At 42.1% G+C, this 20,802-nt stretch overlaps 1 protein-coding gene across 1 annotated transcript in view; it reads right to left on the reverse strand.

Moving 5' to 3' along the window:
- HCN1 (hyperpolarization activated cyclic nucleotide gated potassium channel 1) overlaps positions 1-20,802 on the reverse strand; it is a 336,513-nt gene that overhangs the window by 289,123 nt on the left and 26,588 nt on the right. The window contains exon 2 of the mRNA XM_032805307.2: positions 16,118-16,541. Within this exon, the coding sequence (XP_032661198.1) occupies positions 16,118-16,541 (424 nt within the window). The remainder of the gene's footprint in view (positions 1-16,117; positions 16,542-20,802) is intronic.

Consider the following 20,802-nt stretch of genomic DNA (forward strand, 5'->3'; position numbering starts at 1 on the left):
CGGTTCTGTTCCAGACCGCGCCACGGAAACATCTGTACACGCTCGTGCTCCACACCCTTCACTACCTCACCCTCGCGTCCCGCCCCGATACCAAATGGCGGGACCTCCTGCCACCTCTCGAGGGTGAGCAGCCCCGGTGGGCCAGCTTGTACTCTGCCCTGGTCCCGCGGCCCGCTGGGGATGTCAGTTGGCGGCTCCTTCATGGGGCCGTGAGCACGGGTGTGTACTTGGCGCGGTTCACCCCTGTCCCCGACACCTGCCCTTTCTGTGGCGTGAAGGAGACCTTGGCGCACGTTTACTTGGAGTGCGCCAGGTTGCAGCCCCTGTTCCGGCTCCTCCTGAATATCTTTTTACGTTTCTGGTTGCACTTTTCCCCTCACCTTTTTATCTATGCACTCCCCATCCGTGGCCCCACGAAGTCGCGGGATCTCCTTCTCAACCTCCTCTTGGCCCTGGCCAAACTAGCCATCTACAACACCAGGGAGAGGAGGTTGGCCGACGGGATTTCCTGCGACTGTAGGCCTATTTCCGTTCCTCCACCTGTTCACACATCCGGGCGGAGTTCCTCTGGGCGGCGTCCTCTGGTTCCCTTGACGCCTTTGAGGAGCAGTGGGCGTTGTCCGGGGTTCTCTGCTTGGTGTCTCCATCAGGTTCCCTTAGTTTAGCCCTATGATCTCACTCCCGATCCTGTTTTTTCATTAGTTGTCCCACGTACTTGCTTGGTGTCCCAGACCTGTGGGTCCTCCCCTTAGGCTGGGGGGAGGTCCTTTAGAAGTGGGCGGGCTTTGTCCGCCCACCCCCGCTGGATGCCAATAGGATCAGCAGGCTCTAGTGACAAGCACACCATCCTGACCACCAGCTGCCTAAACCTTCCTGAGATGCCTGAGGCATTCCCCTCCCACAACAAAACCCATCTTCCACCACTGCTTTAACTATCCCCACCCTTTACACTCCCAAAACTCCAATCACAAGAGCAATAAAAAAAGGTTTTCTGATTTTTTCTATTTTAAACCAAAAAAAAAAAATCATTCTAATTGGCAGCTCTTACTCAAAATAGACTCTATGATTATATAATCTTGCAGTCTAATGCATCACCTTTTCATCCATTAAGACACGACTGCTCCAATTTAAAAACTAAAATGTGTACATCAGCAGGATACTAGGGAGAAGTTAAAATTTTTCCTACCCATCTTCTGACAATAAATCCTTGTATGGCTAATGCTTACAGTATTATCTGTTCCAGAAATTTCATCATTCAGTAACTGTTCCCTGTAAAGGTGACTTGCTGCTTTTCTATAGATCACATATTTCAGGGGATTATGAATCTCCCATTTCAATTTACACATCATGTCACATTTGGTTATCAACCAAGGTACATTTTTTTTCATCTGAAACAACACAAACTGGGTAAGCCATGTTTAGATATTACATAGAATATCCAAAGGGTATTGCTAAGCTCACTTGGAAGATGTGAAAGGGCAGGGGTAAGCCCCTGGAATGCCCTGCTAAAATGCTGGCTAAGCCCTGCTTTCTGGTAGGGAAGCCAGGTGCAGGGGCCCGGGCAGCCAGCAGAGAGCCCAGCTGCAGGCCCTAAGGAAGGCCAGCTCACGGCAAAGACTTGAGCTAAGTAGAGACAGCTGGGTTGAGGAAGGAGAGGGCTATAAAAGCCCTGGAGAACTCTCAGTCAGGAGACTAGCCTGGGAGGGGATAGGAGGCTTACATGGCTGTCTTCTTACCAAAGGCAAGGGGTGTCATGGGCCAGGAAATCCTGGGAAGAGTCTGACTGGGGATAGCCAAGGATCCAAGAGCCTGGGAAGCCATGGTTTCTCAGCAGCCCACTAGGTCAGGAAGCCAGGAATCCAGCCTGCCCAGAAGCCTGGGGAAACCTCCCTGGTTTCCGTTGAAAGATTTGTCTAGATCAACGCATTCCAGCAGAATGTTTCAATATCAACCAATTTGAATATTCTAACAGAAGAGGTTGCATCAGAACATTTCCAACCAGCTCTGTTTAAAGTTTTTATTATTTATTTATTTTATGTTTGAAAAATGTAAGCCTTTCTGTGGAAAATTCTGTTATTTAAAAATGCATTAAAAATTTATTAGCTCTACCCATTCTGTAGACATGTAAGCACATGGGTATTTTTAAATACAAGTAAATCCCACTGAAGTAGGACTACTCACATGCATATGTAAGGGGACTGTTATCCCCTTACTAACATTCAGTGGGGGTGTTTAGTTGCTAGCTCCCAGCACTAAAAGGGGAGAGATCGATGGCAAATCAGGACCCTCAGACTGACAGTCCCCAGGAACAATGGCGAGAGGCCAATGCTCCAGGTCAGCCTGATTGACAGGGCAGGCAGGCTAATCAAAGAGACAGAAGGCCAGGGTGGGTCCCGTCCACCATGTGAGCTGGAATTGCCTGAGTCAGACGGAGTGGGCCTGAACTAAGGAGAGAGCAGGGGCCCAAGCTAAGCTGCTAGGAGCAGAGCTGCAGCCCAAAAAGCCAGAGCACAGCCCAGAGAGAGATACCTGCCCTGGGAGGGGAGCTGCAGCATCCAGAGCCAGAGGGGCCAGACAAGCAGCCCAGGAAGCAGGTGAGAGCTGAGAGAGAGTCACAGAAGCAGCCTGCAGAGCAGACCTGCCCTGGGAGCAGAGCTGTAGCAACTGGAGCCAGAGAGGCCAGAGAAGCAGCCCAGGGAGCTGAGGGCAGAGTAGCAGCAGCAGCCGCGCTGAGGCAGTGTGGAGCTGGGGCTGGAGCAGTCCGGAGCTGGGTGCAGTGAGCAGCTGGGGAGAGCGAGGGGGACCCAGGGCAGTGGGCCCAGCACAGGGAGACGCCTCAGCCAAGAGGCTCTGCAGGCCAGACTTGGAGGGGGATCGTAACCCTGACAGAGTGGGGGTGACACTGGGGAGAAGGGTCCTGCCACCCAGAGCCTGAGAGAGTGTGGCCACCGCCAGAGCAAGTGTCCAACCTGCAGCGTCCCTGCAGCACAGCCAGGGCCTGAGAAGGAGGCCTGGGACCTACAAGGAACAGACTGTGAAGTGCCCTGATGTCCAGAGACACTGTTTGTGATGGTCCCTGCCACAGAGCGGGGTGATGTGTTTTCCTTTAACCTTTTCCATTTTTCCTTATTCTTTTTCTAAATTAATTGTTAATTAAATAACTTGTATTTGCTTTAAATTGTATGATGTGATCAGTGGGTCAGGGAGGTGCGCAGTGCAAAGAGAGTTCCCCAGAGTGGGGACACCCTAGCCCCTGTCCTAGGTGACCACAGCAGGGTTGGGGGCTGAGCCCCCCCAGGAATCCTGGGGCCAGCCTTGTTGGGGTTACGAGGACTCTGCCAGACAGGAGAGTGGAAGGGGAGTCCTCAAGGGCCGGGAGGTCTCTGGGTAAAGGAAGTGGGAGCGAGGACGCAGATCCTTTCACCAGCCCACTTCACCGGGGTAGTGCAGAAGCCAGGAAAGTTCCCCACAATAGCAGGACCATTCCCCTGCTTACACATGAAATTACTCGTATGCTAAATGTTTATAGGTTCAAAGTTCAATATCAAAGCATGTGTTTCTCCATAATCAAATGATAACAAACACAAAGAAGTTAAATGATTTGTCAAAGTTCACTCAGCACGTCTATAGCAAAGCCAGGAATAGAACCAACATCATCTGATTCTAAGGCTATGCTTTATCCATCATCCTTCAGAGAGAACTGTGGACAAGAGCTAACATCCTTAATTTTGCCATAAAGGAACAAACACAACAACCTCATGGTTTTGTCAGTCACTGCCATAATTATATTTCTAACTTTAGCCAAGAACATTAACTTAGAGGTAAAGATTTCTCTGTCTAAATTTTATTTTGTCAAATATAGCTGCATATTCTGTGTGTTATGTACACCATGTTGCCAGCACTCAGTGTTCTATTAGGAGTAGGCTCCTAGAGTCATTTGATTATGTAAGAATCTCAAATTTGATAAATAAAAAGGATGTGTGCAATCCTTATGGCTGTGAAGAAGTGCTTGAAAATGATTGTCCTAAAGGCTCTAAATCCAGAAGTCAAATAAAAATAGACTCAACATTATTTTCTGAACACTTAAGGTCAGCAGTACTGCATACAATAGTATTGTGCATTGTTTTAAGACTCTAATGCAGTGGTTCTCAAACTTTTGTACTGGTGACCCCTTTCACATAGCAAGCCTCTGAATGAGATCCTCCCCCTTATAAATTAAAAACACGTTTTTATGTATTTAACACTATTATAAATACTGGAGGCAAAACAGGGTTTGGGGTGGAGGCTGACAGCTCATGAACCGCCTGAGGGGTCCCACTCCCAACCCCTAGTTTGAGAACCCCTGCTTTAACATATGATAAAAATTCTGCATTGCCACAATGTACCTTCTTCTTTAACTTAGAACCTTAACTTAAACTTTTTTGGTATCTATTTTGCATGCATTACCCTTTTAATGAAAGTCATTCTCCACACATTTTTTAACATTAATGCCTAAACTTCCTACAAAAGGCTTGCAAAGAGCACTGCTGAGTAGGCTATCTGTACTACAAGCCTTGGTCAGAGAAGGAATGAGAGGATCTCCTTCAAATCTGCAGTCATCCATATAGGTTTCAGGAAGAATCACAGCAAGTGTGGGATCACTCACTACAATTAGGCAATCATCTGCACAATGGTCCAATGGTCCAAAAGAGATGAACAACATAATTAATTGAAATGATCTTTTTTTAAAGTTTGGGTTGCATTTCATTTTCAAACCCAGAAAGACTTAGTTCTGATTATTTGCAAAGGTGATTGATAGGAATGACTGAGAAATGCTACTATAGGTAAGATACAGAGAGGCAGTGTAATAAATCCATGACTGCAGATAATGGACAATATTACTACAAAAACTACTACAGTCACAAACATTCGGAGGCGAAAAAGCAGTACTGGAACCCTCGTCCTTCACTACCAAAACAGAGGCATCTGCCATTTGAGCTAAAGGAAAACTCCCAGAGTTGCTTGTACTATTAGGGCCTTCTCTGTGGCTGAGCTGCTAGGGAAGACTATATTGCATATTTACACACACACTCTCTCTCTCTCTCTCTAAATTACAGGAGGTCCAGTTCAAATAATCACAATGCTCTGGCAATACCTCATAATGAAAATTTTAATTCTGTGGAGTAAAAGGAGGTTTTTTCCCGCTCACATCAGTGATTATACTTAAATCAGTACCATAAAGGGCAAAAAAAAAACAAAAAACCAAGCATTTTATGGTCTTGCCATCATTTTATTAATTACCTGCTATAAAACCGAACTGTGGTGTTCCTTTTTCACATCAGTTATTTCATTGGGGGGGGGGGCGGCACATGGACCAAAATTTAATAAGACTTCTAATTCTATTTTCTAGCTACGTGGGTTTTCCTGAATTTCAAAAAATATAGTTCACTGCAAAGCATGTTACATCTCCATAAACCATAGGTGCACATTTCTGCTCCAAAACTAAATTTTTCAGTTGGTTAGACCAGGGTAACTTCACTGAAGTCAATGGAGTTGTTCTGGTGTAACCAGAAGAGAATTTATCCCATTATATGCAAAATATAGGCAGTTCCATAGAAGAGCAAATAGTTGAGGGAAAAGAAAAAATTATGAACATGTCTTATTTGGAACACTAGCAGTTTAGTGAATATGGTATTGGGTGTATTTTTAGACTTCTAAACCACAAAACAGCAAAATTTAACATACTGGGAAAGGAGCTGAGATTTGCATACCTCTACATCCAGGGGTTATTATTCATAGAGAAACTGTGCAGTTATTTGGTCACCTTTTGGATTCCATCCCATTCATTGTATTTTATTTATGAATGTATGTGGATTTCTAAAATATGCGTATTCTTTCACTTCTAGCACATGTGGCATTTAAAAACACAAGCAAACCATACTAAATAAACCAAAAACATATTATGAACTCTTCTTTGCCCTTCCACCTATCTGGTTTAATAAATACAACCCCCTTCTACCCACTTATAACTAGCCCAACCCCTCCACGAGTGCCTGGGAAATGAGATGGACTTTGTTCATAACCTTAAAGTCAACAGACTAGCTCTATAGGATCAAGAGTGATGCATCAAGTACTTTAGCTGATTTCAAATGCTGTAAGAATCTCCTTGAGAGTCTGTCAAGGCTCAAAATCAAATTATAAATGAGTGCCAGCACAATGGCTTGCACCAAGAAGTGAACTGGCAGTTACTGCAGCACATGAGCAAAACACTTTCCTTACAAGAAACACAGCTAAGCAAGGCTGAGCAAGCTGTCTTCTGCATTGTGCACAACCGGGAGTTTCTAAATGGTCTTTTGGGGTAGCCCCAGGCAGAGGACAGTAGAGTAATCTGATCTTGATAACCACCCATGACACCTTTATTCACACCCTACACACTATTGTAATAATCTTTGTACAAAGTATGTCCTTGTTAGGTATCATTTGAAAATCAATATTGTCCTGGGAAAGTATGGGCGGCTACATTGTATATGTGTAACCCTTCATGTAACCCTTCTGCCCCTCTGAGTTGGCAGCAACAAGGGCCGGGTTCAGTATCCAGGGGTTCCGTTTCAATAACACAAGGCATAACCGGCTCGAGCCCCCACCCAGTGACCTGGGACACTTACATACCACACCCCCCTGGGCACCTCTAGGAGGCAATACTTCCCCTCTCGCAAGCACGGAGTCTGAGTGTAGCGAAATCTTTTTAATAAAGGAAGGAATCAATGCGGCATCCCATTGGAGAAACACCACAAGCAGAGTTATAACACAAACCATAACCACCCCCCAAGTACATTTGGCAATGTCCTTTTCCCCTTAGGGTCTTAAGTCCAATCACTCCAAAGTCCAACAACCCAAAAGTCTCTGGTCAATGCCACCCCAGAATTCAAGAGTCTATCTGTAGAGGTCCCTCCCCCCAGCCTGGGTGAAAGGGGCACCTTACGTGGTCCAGGGCCAACTGCCCTGCCTCTCCGTGGGTTCTGCTTCCGCCTTCTCCACGAACTGCTCCGCCTTACCAGCCGCTCCACTCTGCTCCTCCGGCCGTCCTCACAAACTGCTCCGCTCCACCAGCTGCCTCATGAGCTGCTCCAGTTGTCCCAGCAAACTGCTCGGCTCCGCTCGCTCTGTGGGCTGCTCCACACGCCCCACAGCTACTCCGCTCTGCCAGCCGCTCCACTCCACCAGCTGTCCTGTGGTCCGCTCCAGCCATCCCCATAAACTGCTCCACTCCGCCAGCTGCTCTGTTCCACAGTATAGCTTCAGGCTCCCCCACTAGTTAGCACAGTACTCAGTGCTCCCAGCTCAGTAATTTCAGCTCTTTTGTGATTTCAGCTCTTAGTGATCTCAGCACATAGTAGGGGAGCCCAGTGCTAGTGCACCATTAGCCCAAAGTGAGTTCAGCTCAGCAACCTGTATCTAGAGTCTTAAGGGAATAAAAAATCAACTCTGACATTCCACAGTGGAGAGAGGACGGGGTGCAACTGGTGCTTCTAGCTCCACAAGGAGCCTGCACCACCAGGCACAAATACCTGTCCCCAACCTCTCTCTATTCACAGGGTTTTGGAACCCATGTCCCTTGTCTAGCAAGTACCACCCAACTGAGGTTGAGTCATTTCTGTCACAAAGCAGTCCCACAGCTCGGCAGTCTGGGATGGGGTAGGCGTGCCTATGCAAATATTTGAGATTTCGCATTCCAGACATTCTTTCCACACTTCCCATACTTCACCACCAGATGTCAGGGTACAGCTCATCCTGACTCTGCTTACATATGAAATTATAAGATTCCCCTGTGCTATTATACATGTTCCAACCCTAACAGCCCTGTCCATGGAGAAGTCAAAATCTGCATACAAAGAACAACAAGAGCAACAAAGAAATGAATATATACTTGCCTTAATTTGCATTTACGTAGTAAACAGAGTCACCAAGCAGTGAGGGAAAACAAAGGAAGTTCATACAGATGAAAAAATCAAGAGAATATTCTTCCACATAGACTCCTTGTCTCCTGGGTGTCAGCTGGAAATGTTTTCCAAGACGGAGACTTGAAACTATGAAAAGGAGGACAAACAACCTCAAGGAACCCCTTTCTTCCCCCCTGCCCATCGCCTTCACTGCAGTTGAAGAGACAAAGGAGGCAGCTTTTGGATTCTGGGGGAGCAGTCGTGACTGAAAGAGTTTGGTCAGTAAGACTACTTGAAAGTATGTGGTCAGAAAACTGCTTTGAATCTAATATAGTTTAAGTTAGGCACCAGTTATCATTTTATCTTTATTTTTCTTCTAACCATTTCTGACTTTTATGCCTCATTACTTATATGCACTTAAAATCTCTCTCCTTGTAGTTAATAAACTTGTTTTATTGTTTTATTTAACCCAATGTGTTCAAGTTGAAATGTCTGGGTAACTCCATTTGGGCTAACAAGTTGTGTGCATATTATTCCTTTAAAGGAATAATAGATTTATTAGTGTTTGAGCTATCCAGGAGAGGGCTGGGCAATACAGGACATACATTTTGGGGGGAAGATCCAGGACTGAGGGTATGGTGAGAGTCAAGGACTGGCTGGCTAGCTGCAGCACACACAGAGACACAGCTGGGGGTGACTTGTATGCTGAAGGCTGTTTGTGAGTAGTCCAGGTTAGAAGCTACAGCAGCAAGGCGTTGTAAAGGGCATTTGATGTTACAGGGCAAGGGTGACACAACTACTCATTAGTCTGGATTGTATCCTGGTCTGTCACACCACCACCATAGTCAGGTTCACATACTAAAAAAAAGGTTGAAATCTTCTAACCAAATGCCAGTATGAAAAGTGAATTTTGGTGATGCCTGCTACCTGAATGTTCAGGAGCTTTGAGAATAAACTGCTCCAAATCAAGACAGCCAAAATAAACTCTCTTAATTCTTCTGAATGCTTCTCCCAGGCTACAAGCATGAATCGTTTCAGATGTGGGCATCCATTACTGTGTGACTTGTAAAAGTCAGCTATTACAACAATATGGCAAACAGAAAAACAGTAAGACATTTCTGTGGAGTTTTGACTTGCTCAGATGTAAGCATTAGCAAAAGGCAGAACTGAAATCTATAATCCTCCTGACTCATTAAACTTGGCAGTTCAGGTAAAATTAAAACCAGAGGTTACCCATACCTTATTGTGATTTTTGGTTTTACTTAAATGTACAGTTACTTTTAGTAACTGAATTTTGCAAAACAGCCTTCTTTGCCCATCACTACTCAGATGAAGTTAGCAATTGGGTAGCCATTTTAAAATGTGTTTAAATCCCTAATAAACAGGTGTTTCAACATCACATAGATTTACGGTACATTTTCAGGAGCACAGTTTTATTTATTGTTAGTCTGGAAAGCATTAATGCCAGCCATCAAGTTGGGTCTTTGACATACAGAAAATCACAAACATGGTTAAAAGCCAGTGTGTGTGCTAAGCAACTTTCTTTCTTGCAAAATGGAAGGTGATTAAGCTCCTTTATGCACAGAGATCACTGGAAACAATAGAAGCCACCTCCCAAGTCAATGGACCACATGGCAAGAACTGAACAGAAGTTTAGTATGTGGGCTTCCACACTGCAAATGCAGGGGCTAGAGCATTGTTTGGCAAGTCTTAGACACATGTTAAGGAAAGAAAGGCAGGAGAAAAGTGAATAGACAACAAGCGAAGCAGTCATGAGTAGGGCCTTACCAAATTCATGGCCATGAAAAATGCATCAGACTGTGAAATCTGGTCTCCTCCCAGTGAAATCTGGTCTTTTGCTTGCTTTTTACCCTATACTACACAGATTTTATAGTGCAGAACAGCGTTTCTCAAACTGGGGATTCTGACTTAAAAAGGGGATTTGCGGGGGGGTATCACAAGGTTATTTTAGGGGGGTCATGGTATTGCCATCCTTACTTCTGCACTGTTTTCAGAGCTGGGTGGCCAGAGAGTGGCAGCTGTTGGCCAGTCGCCCAGCTCTGAAGGCAGCACCCCGCCAGCAGTAGCACAGAAGTAAGGGTGGCAATACCATACCACACCCTTACTTCTGCGCTGCTGCTGACAGAACCTCTGCCACTCTCCAGCCACCCAACTCTGAAGGCAGCACCACTGACAGCAGCAGCACAGAAATAAGGGTAGCAGTACCGCAACTGTCCCTACAATAACCTTGTGATGCAACCACACCTCCATTTTGGGTCAGGACCCCTACAATTATGACACCATGAAATGTCAGACTGAAATAGCTGAAATCATGACAAGGTCAATTTTTAAAATCCTGAGACCGTGAAATTGACCAAAATGGACCATGAATTGGTAGGGTCCTAGTCATCAGCATGGTGCCCCAAGGGAGCAGAAAGGCAGAGCTCCTCAGGGCACAGAACTGAAAGGAGGGGCAGTCTTGGAAATTGAATGCAAAAACTGCCTTATATTGTTTGTTTCTATTATAGTCAAGGAAACACGATTTTATATCCTTTTTTTTTAAAAAATAAACAGTCTTGATCCAAAAAATATACCTGACTTACATTATCATATTTCTCCTCCTAACTGAAACAAACGTGAAAGGACCCAAATATTGGCTAAGCATTCAGGCTGAGGGAGCAGTATTATTGATGTCTATTCTGTAATTACAAGTAGCAATACAAAAAAGCAATCTCTATGTCTATTACAAATCAAGTTTTTAGAAATACCTTGGTGAAGAAAGCAGCAGTTTGAAAGAAATGTATACAACCAAAATAGCTGAATACAAACTCAAGAGTAATATACCAGATTCAAATAAGAATTGAAAGTGCTGTCAGTAAAGTAGGAATTTTACAGAAAAACTTAAAGCTGTGAGCCTAACATGAGTTATTCCCTACTTAAAGATCCATTCACTCAAGATGATAGAAAAAAATTTTGAATAGCTGATTAGTCACATACAGACCTCTGACCTTTTAAAAGTATATAATTTGATCAACATATCCCCATTTTCTACTGGAAGTTTTACCATGAAAAATAATAGATTTTAAATTTAATTCAAATTCAATAAATATTTTAGGTGAACAAGTTTCCCCTATCAGTTTGCTTCTGAACTATTCATTGTGACAACTGCATTTGAGTATTCACTTCCCATGATTCAATATCTGAGTTGTGTGATCAGTCACTTAAATCACATAGTATTGTCCCTTCTATCTGATTCTTTGAATTCTGTGAAGTTATACTAGGTAGAAATTTGGTCCGGTATTCTATATTTAATATTTTTGGAAGTGCGTGATAAGCTGTCAGAGGAGGAAAGGAGCCTTTTGCCAAAAAGAATACATTACATACTAATTCCCCCTTTTCCTTCAAAAATTTACTTAAATAAAACCACACAATTTTAAAGTAACAAGGTATCATCTGTTTACTGCTGTTTGGGTTGTAAGTGTAGGGTACTTTAACCAAAGTGAAAAAATAATAGGTCTAGGTTAATGCCAATTTATAAAGAAAAAAACTAAATTCCTGTCAAATTATCCACTCCATCTTTGTTTAAATGTTTTCTCTAATTACCACTCATTGACTGACAAGGGTCTAACTCAGGGGTGAGCAAACTACAGCCTGAGGTCTGCATCTGGCCCTCCAGACATTTTAATCTGGTCCTCGAGCTCCTGCCAGGTAGTAGGGTTGGGGGCTTCTCCGATTCCCGCATGCTGTGGCTCAATGCGGCTCCCGGAAGCAGTAGCATGTCCCCCCTCTGGCTCTTATGTGTAGGTGCAGCCAGGGGGCTCTGCATGCTGGCCCCACCCCAAGTGCTGCCCTCACAGCTCCCATTGGCCAGCAACCACAGCCAGTGGGTGTTGCAGGGGCAGCCCCTGCGGACAGGGAAGTGTGCAGAGCTGCCTGGCTGTGCCTCTGCATAGGAGCTGGAGAGGGGACATGCCACTGTGTCCGGGAGCTGCTTGAGATAAGCGTTGCCTGGAGCCTGCACCCCAACCTCCTCCCACACCTCAACCCCCTGCTCCAGCCCTGATCTCACTTCCACCCTCTGAACCCCTCAGTCTCAGCTTGAAGCACCCATCTGCACCGCCAACCCCTCATCCCCAGTGCCACCCAATAGCCTGTACTCCCAGCCCGGAGCCCCCTCCCACACCCTGAACTCCTCATTTCTGGCCCCACCCCAGAACTGACACCCCCAGCCGGAGCCCTGCTGCACCCCAACCCCCAACTTCATGAGCATTCATGGCCTGCCATACAATTTTCATACCCAGATGTGGTCCTCGGGCCAGAAAGTTTGCCCACCCCTTGTCTAACTACTAACATGGGGTGACATTAACTATCCTCCTGTGACTGGGTGTGCTGAGTCGGGAGCTGACTCAGCATCCTGTCACTCAAATCCCCTCCAATATAGGTTAATTGGGACCTAACTGGAAGGTCAATCAACACAACAGAGCTACTGCTCAGGAGCTAATTAGAGAGGGAAGAAATCACAGCAGCTGTGAGCATAAAAACTGAGAGGAAGGAAGCTCTGGGAAAGGGGAGAGCTGGCAGAAGGCAGAGTTGGCTGTTCGAGCCCCATTTCGTTCCCCAGAAAAAAGTGGGGGAGTTTGCTTAGCTTAGCTTGTAAATATATGTAAATAGTACTACAGGTGGCAGCCTACTGGAACAACAAAATACAACATAGTGGTGGTAAAGGAGACTTGAAGTATTGTCGTGTGTCTTCAATCTTTAAGGACTCTCAGGAGACACTCCATGACAGCTAGTCAGAATTTATATAAACTATACTGCAGGTTGCAGCTGTGTTGCTTCATAATGGTTCATGGTTAAAGGGAAACCTTCAACACTACACACATTACTGTCTCAAAATTGCTGAATGTGGCTATTAGCAGCTGGAGACTAAATTATGTAAAAATGGACAAAGAAAGGAGAGCGTGTGAACCTGTGTGAAATATATCAAATAAAAATCCTTTTATAGTTGCAGTCTATTCATCTTAGAGTTCTGGGGATATCCCAAACAATTCCAACCTGTCTTTTGTAGCTTAGATTATAAAAGAATCTCAGTGGGATCAGTGTTATTATACAAGCTTGTTTGTCTATTACTTCATTTTCCTGAGTGCATTCTGTTGGCAGTCTATTAAAATAAGGAATCACTTATGGCCCTTCTGGTGATTTTGGCCTCGTATTCACCATTCTTATCCAAATATGTAGTATTTCAGATTTTTCTAAATCACATTTAAAATCCCACATCAACCCATATGCAAAAAGGATCAAATCCTTTAATTTGTATACAGAGAAACAGGTTTTAATTTTGTGTCATCAACAAAATTAATAATTGTTCTCTCTCATGCATGTGCATGCACGCTCATAATGCAGTGTAAATAAATACCAGCAAAGGTCTGAACACTCTGGGGACCATGCCACTAATGTTCTTTCAAGCACAGCTCATCTTACACTTAAACTATCTTTGTTTCCTTTTAAGCTGTTATCATATCCTAATGTACAGTCTATAAACTGTAGCTGAGATAATCATGTAGAACACTGTCAAAGACTTCACTAAATTTAAAATAGCAATATGCTATTAGAGGAAATGAAAGCAAATAAGAAAATCCATGAGGAACTTTACAAAACTTGTCAAAAAAAATGCATAGAATGGGAAGAGAAATATTTTTCATTGGATGAATTTCATTCTTGTATTCATCAATACTTATGGTGACAATTTCTGATTTAGTCCACAATGTTAACACATCTGTACATTTTCAAGGTCATTGGGACCTTTTTAAAAAAAGCAAAATGTTTGTTTTTTAAAAACCAATATGAATAACTTGTTTTGGATTCTTTTTCTGTCTTCCCAGTGGTGCTCAAATATCAACGCAATAGGCATGGTAGACATTTCCAGAGAATGGACTGCTTATAACCCAACAAACAAAAATTGCCAACCCAAAAACATTTCTGAGTTTTCAATAGTGGAATCAAAGAAGAAGTAACGTGGCAGCCCAAGAGAGAGCTTGTTTGCTCTGGGGATTCTTAGTGGCTGCCAGCTGTAAACTAGATGGAGCATCTACTCAATTATCTTTGCTTTGGACTCCTTTCTCTGTTTGTGTTGGGTGTTTTTGGTTGGTTGGTTGGTTGGGGTTTTTTTGTTTGTTTTTGTTTTTTGGTGGGGAGAAATATTGTTTGTGCCAGTTTATTGGCCAACAGAGATGATACAAAACATTTGCCTTCTGGAAAGAAACCTTTCTGAGTACAAACGTTATGTCCCTATATTGGATTTGAGATCTCAAGTCTATTACATTGATTTAAAATATTGTGTTTACTCATAAATTGGAAATTAGTACTTTTACAAATCATTTGTGGCACCATGATTTGTAGTATATCATTAACTTCTTTTGATCTAAATCAAATTAATGTCATTGAAAACAATTCACAAAAATATCCCTCTAGAAAACATGGCAGAGGTAAATGCAAAGGTTTATGGGAGGCCTGCAAGAGTTTCTTAATCACTTGCCATAGCTAAACTGAGTACAAGAGTACAGTGTATTGTTAACATTTCAATAATAACTACACTATAATACAGTATCACCTACCAGGCAAAAATAAGCAGATTTCACAAAGAAAATGTAGGGACTGAGTCCAACTGGTACTGAGCATCGGCAGCTCTCATCAACCTGCATGGGATTTCTGTTTTCCAACCATCCCCACTAGCTTGAACAAGTTTTATACTGTACTCTACACTTCTCAGGGCCAGGCCTTTAACACAAACTGATCTGCTTGCTGGATATTATGGACAAACTTAGTATTTTTTTTTTAAAGGAGCAGGAGAATCTAGTGCACTGAAAAGGGTACAGCTGATAAACATATGACATCGTTGGAAAGAGCACCATAATATCCTACAGCATTCATTTCACAAAAATATTCTTTAGTCCCAAAACTTTCTTCAGGTTTCTTACTCAACAGAAGTCTTAACAGTCAGTAGTTACATTTTACTGTTACTTTTGGCAGTTCCCCACACTTAAAAAACAAACAACAAAAACCAAAACAAGTATGGTCTGCAATTTCAAAAATGGATATAAGCAAGAAACTAAATGACTGATTTATAATTATTTGTGCAGAAACCTTTCCCAAATATATTTTCCTGGGAATGGTAATATTTCCTGGCATGCCAAATACTAGGGAATGCCATTCATTCCTGGAACTCTGGAAAGGTAACCTCTGTCAAGTTGGTCGATAGCGTGAGATCATTCCCCAAAGTATTACTTTTGGAAGTGGGTAGGTAAGAAGGAGCTAACTCAAGATTGTAGCAATCACCATTTTTAAACCAGGTCAGTAATCAAAATATTCAACCTACACACAAGCCTTCAGACATTTGTATTCCAAAGACCTGTTAGATTGGAAATGCTTTCCATTTTCACTGTCATAAGATGGAAAATGTAACACATAGTCAAAGTTAAAACGTTCAGGATTAACACAAGGGTTTATCTGCACAGGTCCTATTAATTTTTATGGGCATCAAACCACAGTGAGCATCTAAATTGCATCTGGAAGCGAGCCTCCCAGCCTGGGTAGACAGACTTGGATTGTCTGGGGTCATGCTAGCATGATAAAAATATCTGTATAGACAATGTGGCTCAGGCTCTCAAGCCTGGGGACTGATGTGGTGGACTTGAGATCCCAAGTTCCAGCCCAAGCTAAAATGTCTACACAGCTATTTTTGGCATGCTAGCATGAGCCCCACCAATGCAAGTCTGTCAACCGAAGCTGAGAGGCTCACTCCCAGATGCTATGTAGACAAACCCTAAATTGTTTGGAACAAATAGGGGACAGTATAAAAAAATAGTTTTACAAGACAGGATTCCAACTGACCCCTGAATTTTACAACAGGGTCTCATTCTGAGCCCCTGCTCACACACAGACTCTTCTGCCATATGTACTCTACACTTCTCTATATAGAGAGAAACTGATAACACCAGTATGTCTTCTTCATACAAACAGGCACATCAACTAGTCCTTATGTGTAAATAATCTGAATGGGCAGTAAAGATGCCTTCTTCCAAGTCATAGATTTCATGATTCCCCATGCCCAGTTTATCTAGAGCTCTTTAAAGAGTTCTAATTCTTCATTTTTAAAGGAATAGAATGTTAGTGAATGGATATATAAATATATGTCTTACCTCCTCCCACTGGTGTATGTATCGAATTAATCTCGAAAGACGTAATAAACGTAACAAGCTGAGGATTTTTGTAAATCTCACAATGCGAAGTGCTCTAGCTGTCTTGTAAACCTCTGAATCCATCCCTTTTTCTACAATGAGAAAAATATAATCCACTGGTATTGATGAGATGAAGTCAACCACAAACCAGCTTTTTAAGTAATTCATTTTGATGACCTTAGGGTCCAATATTATTTCAGAGCTGTCTTCATTGACAGTCCCAGTTCTAAAATTCATGATCAAGTCCAATAGAAAAACAGTGTCTGATGCCACATTGAAAATAATCCATGGTGTTGTTGTTTGTTCTGTAAAGAATGTGATTCCAACTGGTATGATGACAAGATTTCCAACCATCATTATAAGCATTATTAAGTCCCAGTAAAACCTACAAGGAATAAAAACAAAAAACAGAATTATTGATGCAGTTATAAAATAAAAAACAACAATTTAATATTGAATATCTATATTGTAAGCCCTTTGGGACCAGGTTCTTGTCTTTGCATCTATCTGTAAAGAACCTGGCACACTGCAGGCAATATGCCAGTCAGTGGCAGTTTGCCAAAGAGAGGACTACATGATGAGACCCATATACAATATTATCTCCTCTGTGTATGATATTTATTCTATTAAGGCTATGAGAGTTCTTTCTTTTGAGCCATTTGAAACATGCACAATCACTGTAAAGACTAATAATTGTATAAAAATTACACAATCTGCCTACTAGTGATTGGCATCTGGGATAAATGCAGGATTGGGTTTATTAGTTTATTCCCTCCATGGCATATCTAAAAGGTGAATATGTGATTCAGTAGATTTCCTCAGACTTCCTGTCAAAACCTATCAGTATGTTTACATAAAAAGTGCTGATGCCTGGTGTCAATCATAACTGCTTTAGCAAGCTAATTAAGTTCTTTCTTGCCTTCCATCCAAATGGAAACCCAAAATCTAGCAGATAACACACTAAGTATACTCATGCCATGACTGCCCTGGAAAAAAACAGTAAACCTAGAAAAAAATAAGACCCAAACAACAACATCCAAATCTTCACCCATTTTTTCCAACCTGAACAAAACTATCTTTTGTGAGGTACTAAAATGTTTGGACAGTAGAGCTGGGAAAAATACTTTTGGAAAATAATGTATTCCAGCATTGGTTAACCAGAATCCATTAATGAATTTATGTGGAGTTCCACCTAATATTTTCAGCCAAACTGAAAAGTTTTGGAAATGACTTTTTGTTTGGATCCAACTTGAAAATTTTCCTTTCAATTTTGGGCATTTTGACGAAAAAGCAAAGTAAGAAGATAATCACAAAATGGCCTGGGGACAGAGAAGAGAAGAAGGAAACCTCCCTTATAACTTTTATCATGGTGGTTAGGGAACACAGGACACTGGGATATTCTGACATCGGTCGTTCTCAATCTCTCCTGTTGAAGCTGTCCCACTTTGTCTAACCAAGTAGTCATAAGAGCAGAGACTTGGGCCTCCCACATGCTAAGTGAATGCCCTGATCACTAGGCTATATAGATTCATTCGCACTTTCTTTCCCGTCTCAATGACTACGAATTGCCACTATGAATGACAAAAGTCATTGGAACAGCTTCAACAGGAGAGATCAAGAAAGACCAATACCTAAACATCCAATAGCAGTAGTTAGATCATTCATCTGGGAGGTGGGAAACCCATTTTCAAATCACTTCTCTGGCAGAGACGGTAGTTGACCCAGGGGATCCCACTTCTGGGGTGAGTTCCCCAGCTAGCAGGCTGAAAGTTCTAATTGTTAGCCTCCTCCATTTTGTGAATCTAGGCCTTTTTTGATTTTGTCAAAATGCCCAAAGTCTAAATGAAAAATGTTGAGTTGGGTCAAAACAAGATGTTTTGTTTCAATTCAACTTGAAGTTTTTTTTATCTTTTGATTTGCTGAAAATTTCTAAACATTTTTGGTTCACCCTTAAATGAAATGTTATGATTTCTCAGAATTGACAGTGAACTGAAAAATCCATTATTCACCCAGCTGTACTGAATAGTTTTAGATGCTCCCATGTCAGAATCCCACTAGTTCCATCTTCTAGATGCCTTGTGAGTAGCATATTACGCCATACTGCAACAGAAAGATCCAGAAAGGCTCTGCTGGCCAGTCTACTGCCAATGTTTCTTGACCTTTAACATTTTGAGGCTGAGAATTATCCCTGATTGTGGTGTATCAGTCTCAAATCCTGAATGTTCACTGCAGAAATGGGAGTCAGGCCGGTAACCTGCCATACAGAACATGCATCCATTGGGATTGGGATGGAAGGGCTTCAGGCTGGGACTTTCAAGCTGTGACTTTCCTACAGGACACAACTCAAGGGTAGGTAGGCTTTGTGTCAAAGAGGACAGAAATTGGAAAGGAATAATTCCACATATTAAGGAACATAAGAACAGCCATACTGGGTCAGATCAATGGCCCACCTAACCCAGTATCCCGGCTATGACAATGGCCAGTGCAAGATGCTCCAGAGGGAATGAACATAAGAGGACAATTTTGAGAAATCCATCCCCTGTCGTCCAGTACCAACTTGTGGCAGTGGGATTACAGGGACAAGTGGAGCATGAGGATGTGGGACCTATCCTCCAAAAACTTATCTAATTCTTTCTTTGAACCTAGCTATACTTTTGGCCTTCACAACATACCATGGCAACAAGTTAAACAGGTTGACCATGTGTTGTGTGAAGAAATACTTCCTTTTCTTTATTTTAAATTTGCTGCCTATTAATTTGGATACATTATATAGGGGCAGAAGATAAATGATCTAACTAATTATACAACGGACTAAAAACAACTAGAAAGTGCATTATAGGGCAACCAGAAAGATTCCATATGCTAAAAATCTTTGCTCCAACAAAAGTCAAAAGAGATTAGTCTTTATTATCGAGGTATCTTTAAAATGAAATTCAAAAATTCACACAGAACAGACTCTTGCAAGTAATTCCCTATCTATTTCATGCACTCTTATTTCTTTCTGGTGCATTTGAAACCTTGCTATAAACACAGCATGAAAGCAAAATTTATAAAATTTTCCCATTTTTTCCAAACTGTGGCTCCAATTTGATTAATACCTTGATAACACTGCTGGTCAGGTGCACATTCATTGGAGTAGATGCCTAACAGTCCATTATCAAGACTAGTACAAAGGATCTTGGTTTATACAACAGTAGGGTTGTTGGACATGCTAGAACTGCCGCATAGATGAGAAAGCTGTTTTGCTTTCACATACAATAGTGCTATAGCCCATGATTACCATCCCTGCAATCACTTCTACAAAATTATCTCCCAAAGTTATTTAACTGCTTTAAGAGCATTTATGAACTTCATCAAGAAATCCTGAATAATCACATAGCATAAGCACATTTATCTATGGTTCACTTCTAAACACGCCATTGCTTGACTTCTAATTGACTTGGAAGTTTAAGTGTCACAGGAAGTAGTTATATAACTAAGATTAACCAAGCCAAACAAAACCCAGAATGCTGAATGGAGAAATTTCATCCCAGAACAATCCAATGTATAAATGGATTAATTATACATTGTGATTATGCAGACCACTATGCTCGTCCTTGCACTAAATGTCAGCAAAAATTTATATCAAAATCAGAGTTCATGGAACAAAATAAGATTAAAAAAAATCTAGACTATAGGATTGTATCAAAGTTCTGAATATTTTTTATTCCGCAAAATATAATGTAATCTGATTAGTTATTAAGAAAATGGATGACTATCTCATTTTGAAAGTATTCATTTTTCCTTTAGAAAATTCTCTGGTACACCTCTGTTTGTTCTGTTTTGTGTATCTTTCCCTCAGGAGATGGGCTAGATGGACACACCCCACCCCCTTGCATCTAGAGTCATAGATGCTAAGGCCAAAAGGTACCACTGTGATCATCTAGTCTGACCTCCTGTATAGCACAGGCCATGGAGCTTCTTTAAAAGAGCAGATCTTTTAAAAAAACATCCAATCTTGATTTTAAAATGGTCAGTGATGAAGAACCCTCTGTGACCCTTGGTAAATTGTTCCAATGGTTAATTCATCATCATCATCACGTTCCTATTACACCTCTGGCATTTAGGGTAGTGACGAAGCTCCTCCACTCCTGTCTGTTTCTGGCAGGTCTTTCAATGGTTCCCCAGCTGTGCCTGTTTTTTCAGATCGGCTTCCACAGCTCTTTGCCGTGTTGTTTTTGGGTGGCCTCATTTTCACTTGCCTTCAGGTGTCCATCTTATTTCTACTCTGGTGATGGAATCAGTTTGTATCTGAAGCACATGACCAGTCCATCTCCAGTGCCTCCTGGTAATGATGGTGCTCAGATTCTCTTGGCTGCACTGTGTCAATAGATCTTGGTTCGAGATTGTTCTGGGCCAAATGATACTGAGGATTCTTCTGAGGCAGGTTGTATGAAATAAAGACAGTTTGGACATGTCATACTTTCTCATGGTTAATTACCCTAAGTCAAAAATTTACACCTTATTTACAGTCTGAATTTGTCTAGCTTCAGCTTGCACTTGCTGGATCATGTCAGATGGACGTCTTCAGTTATCAAATATGTTTTCCCTGTCTAGGTATTCACAGACTGTAATTAGGTCACCCCTTAATCTTCTCTTTGTTAGAT

Source organism: Chelonoidis abingdonii, chromosome 6, assembly GCF_003597395.2.
Source record: "Chelonoidis abingdonii isolate Lonesome George chromosome 6, CheloAbing_2.0, whole genome shotgun sequence".
NCBI lineage: Eukaryota > Metazoa > Chordata > Testudines > Testudinidae > Chelonoidis > Chelonoidis abingdonii.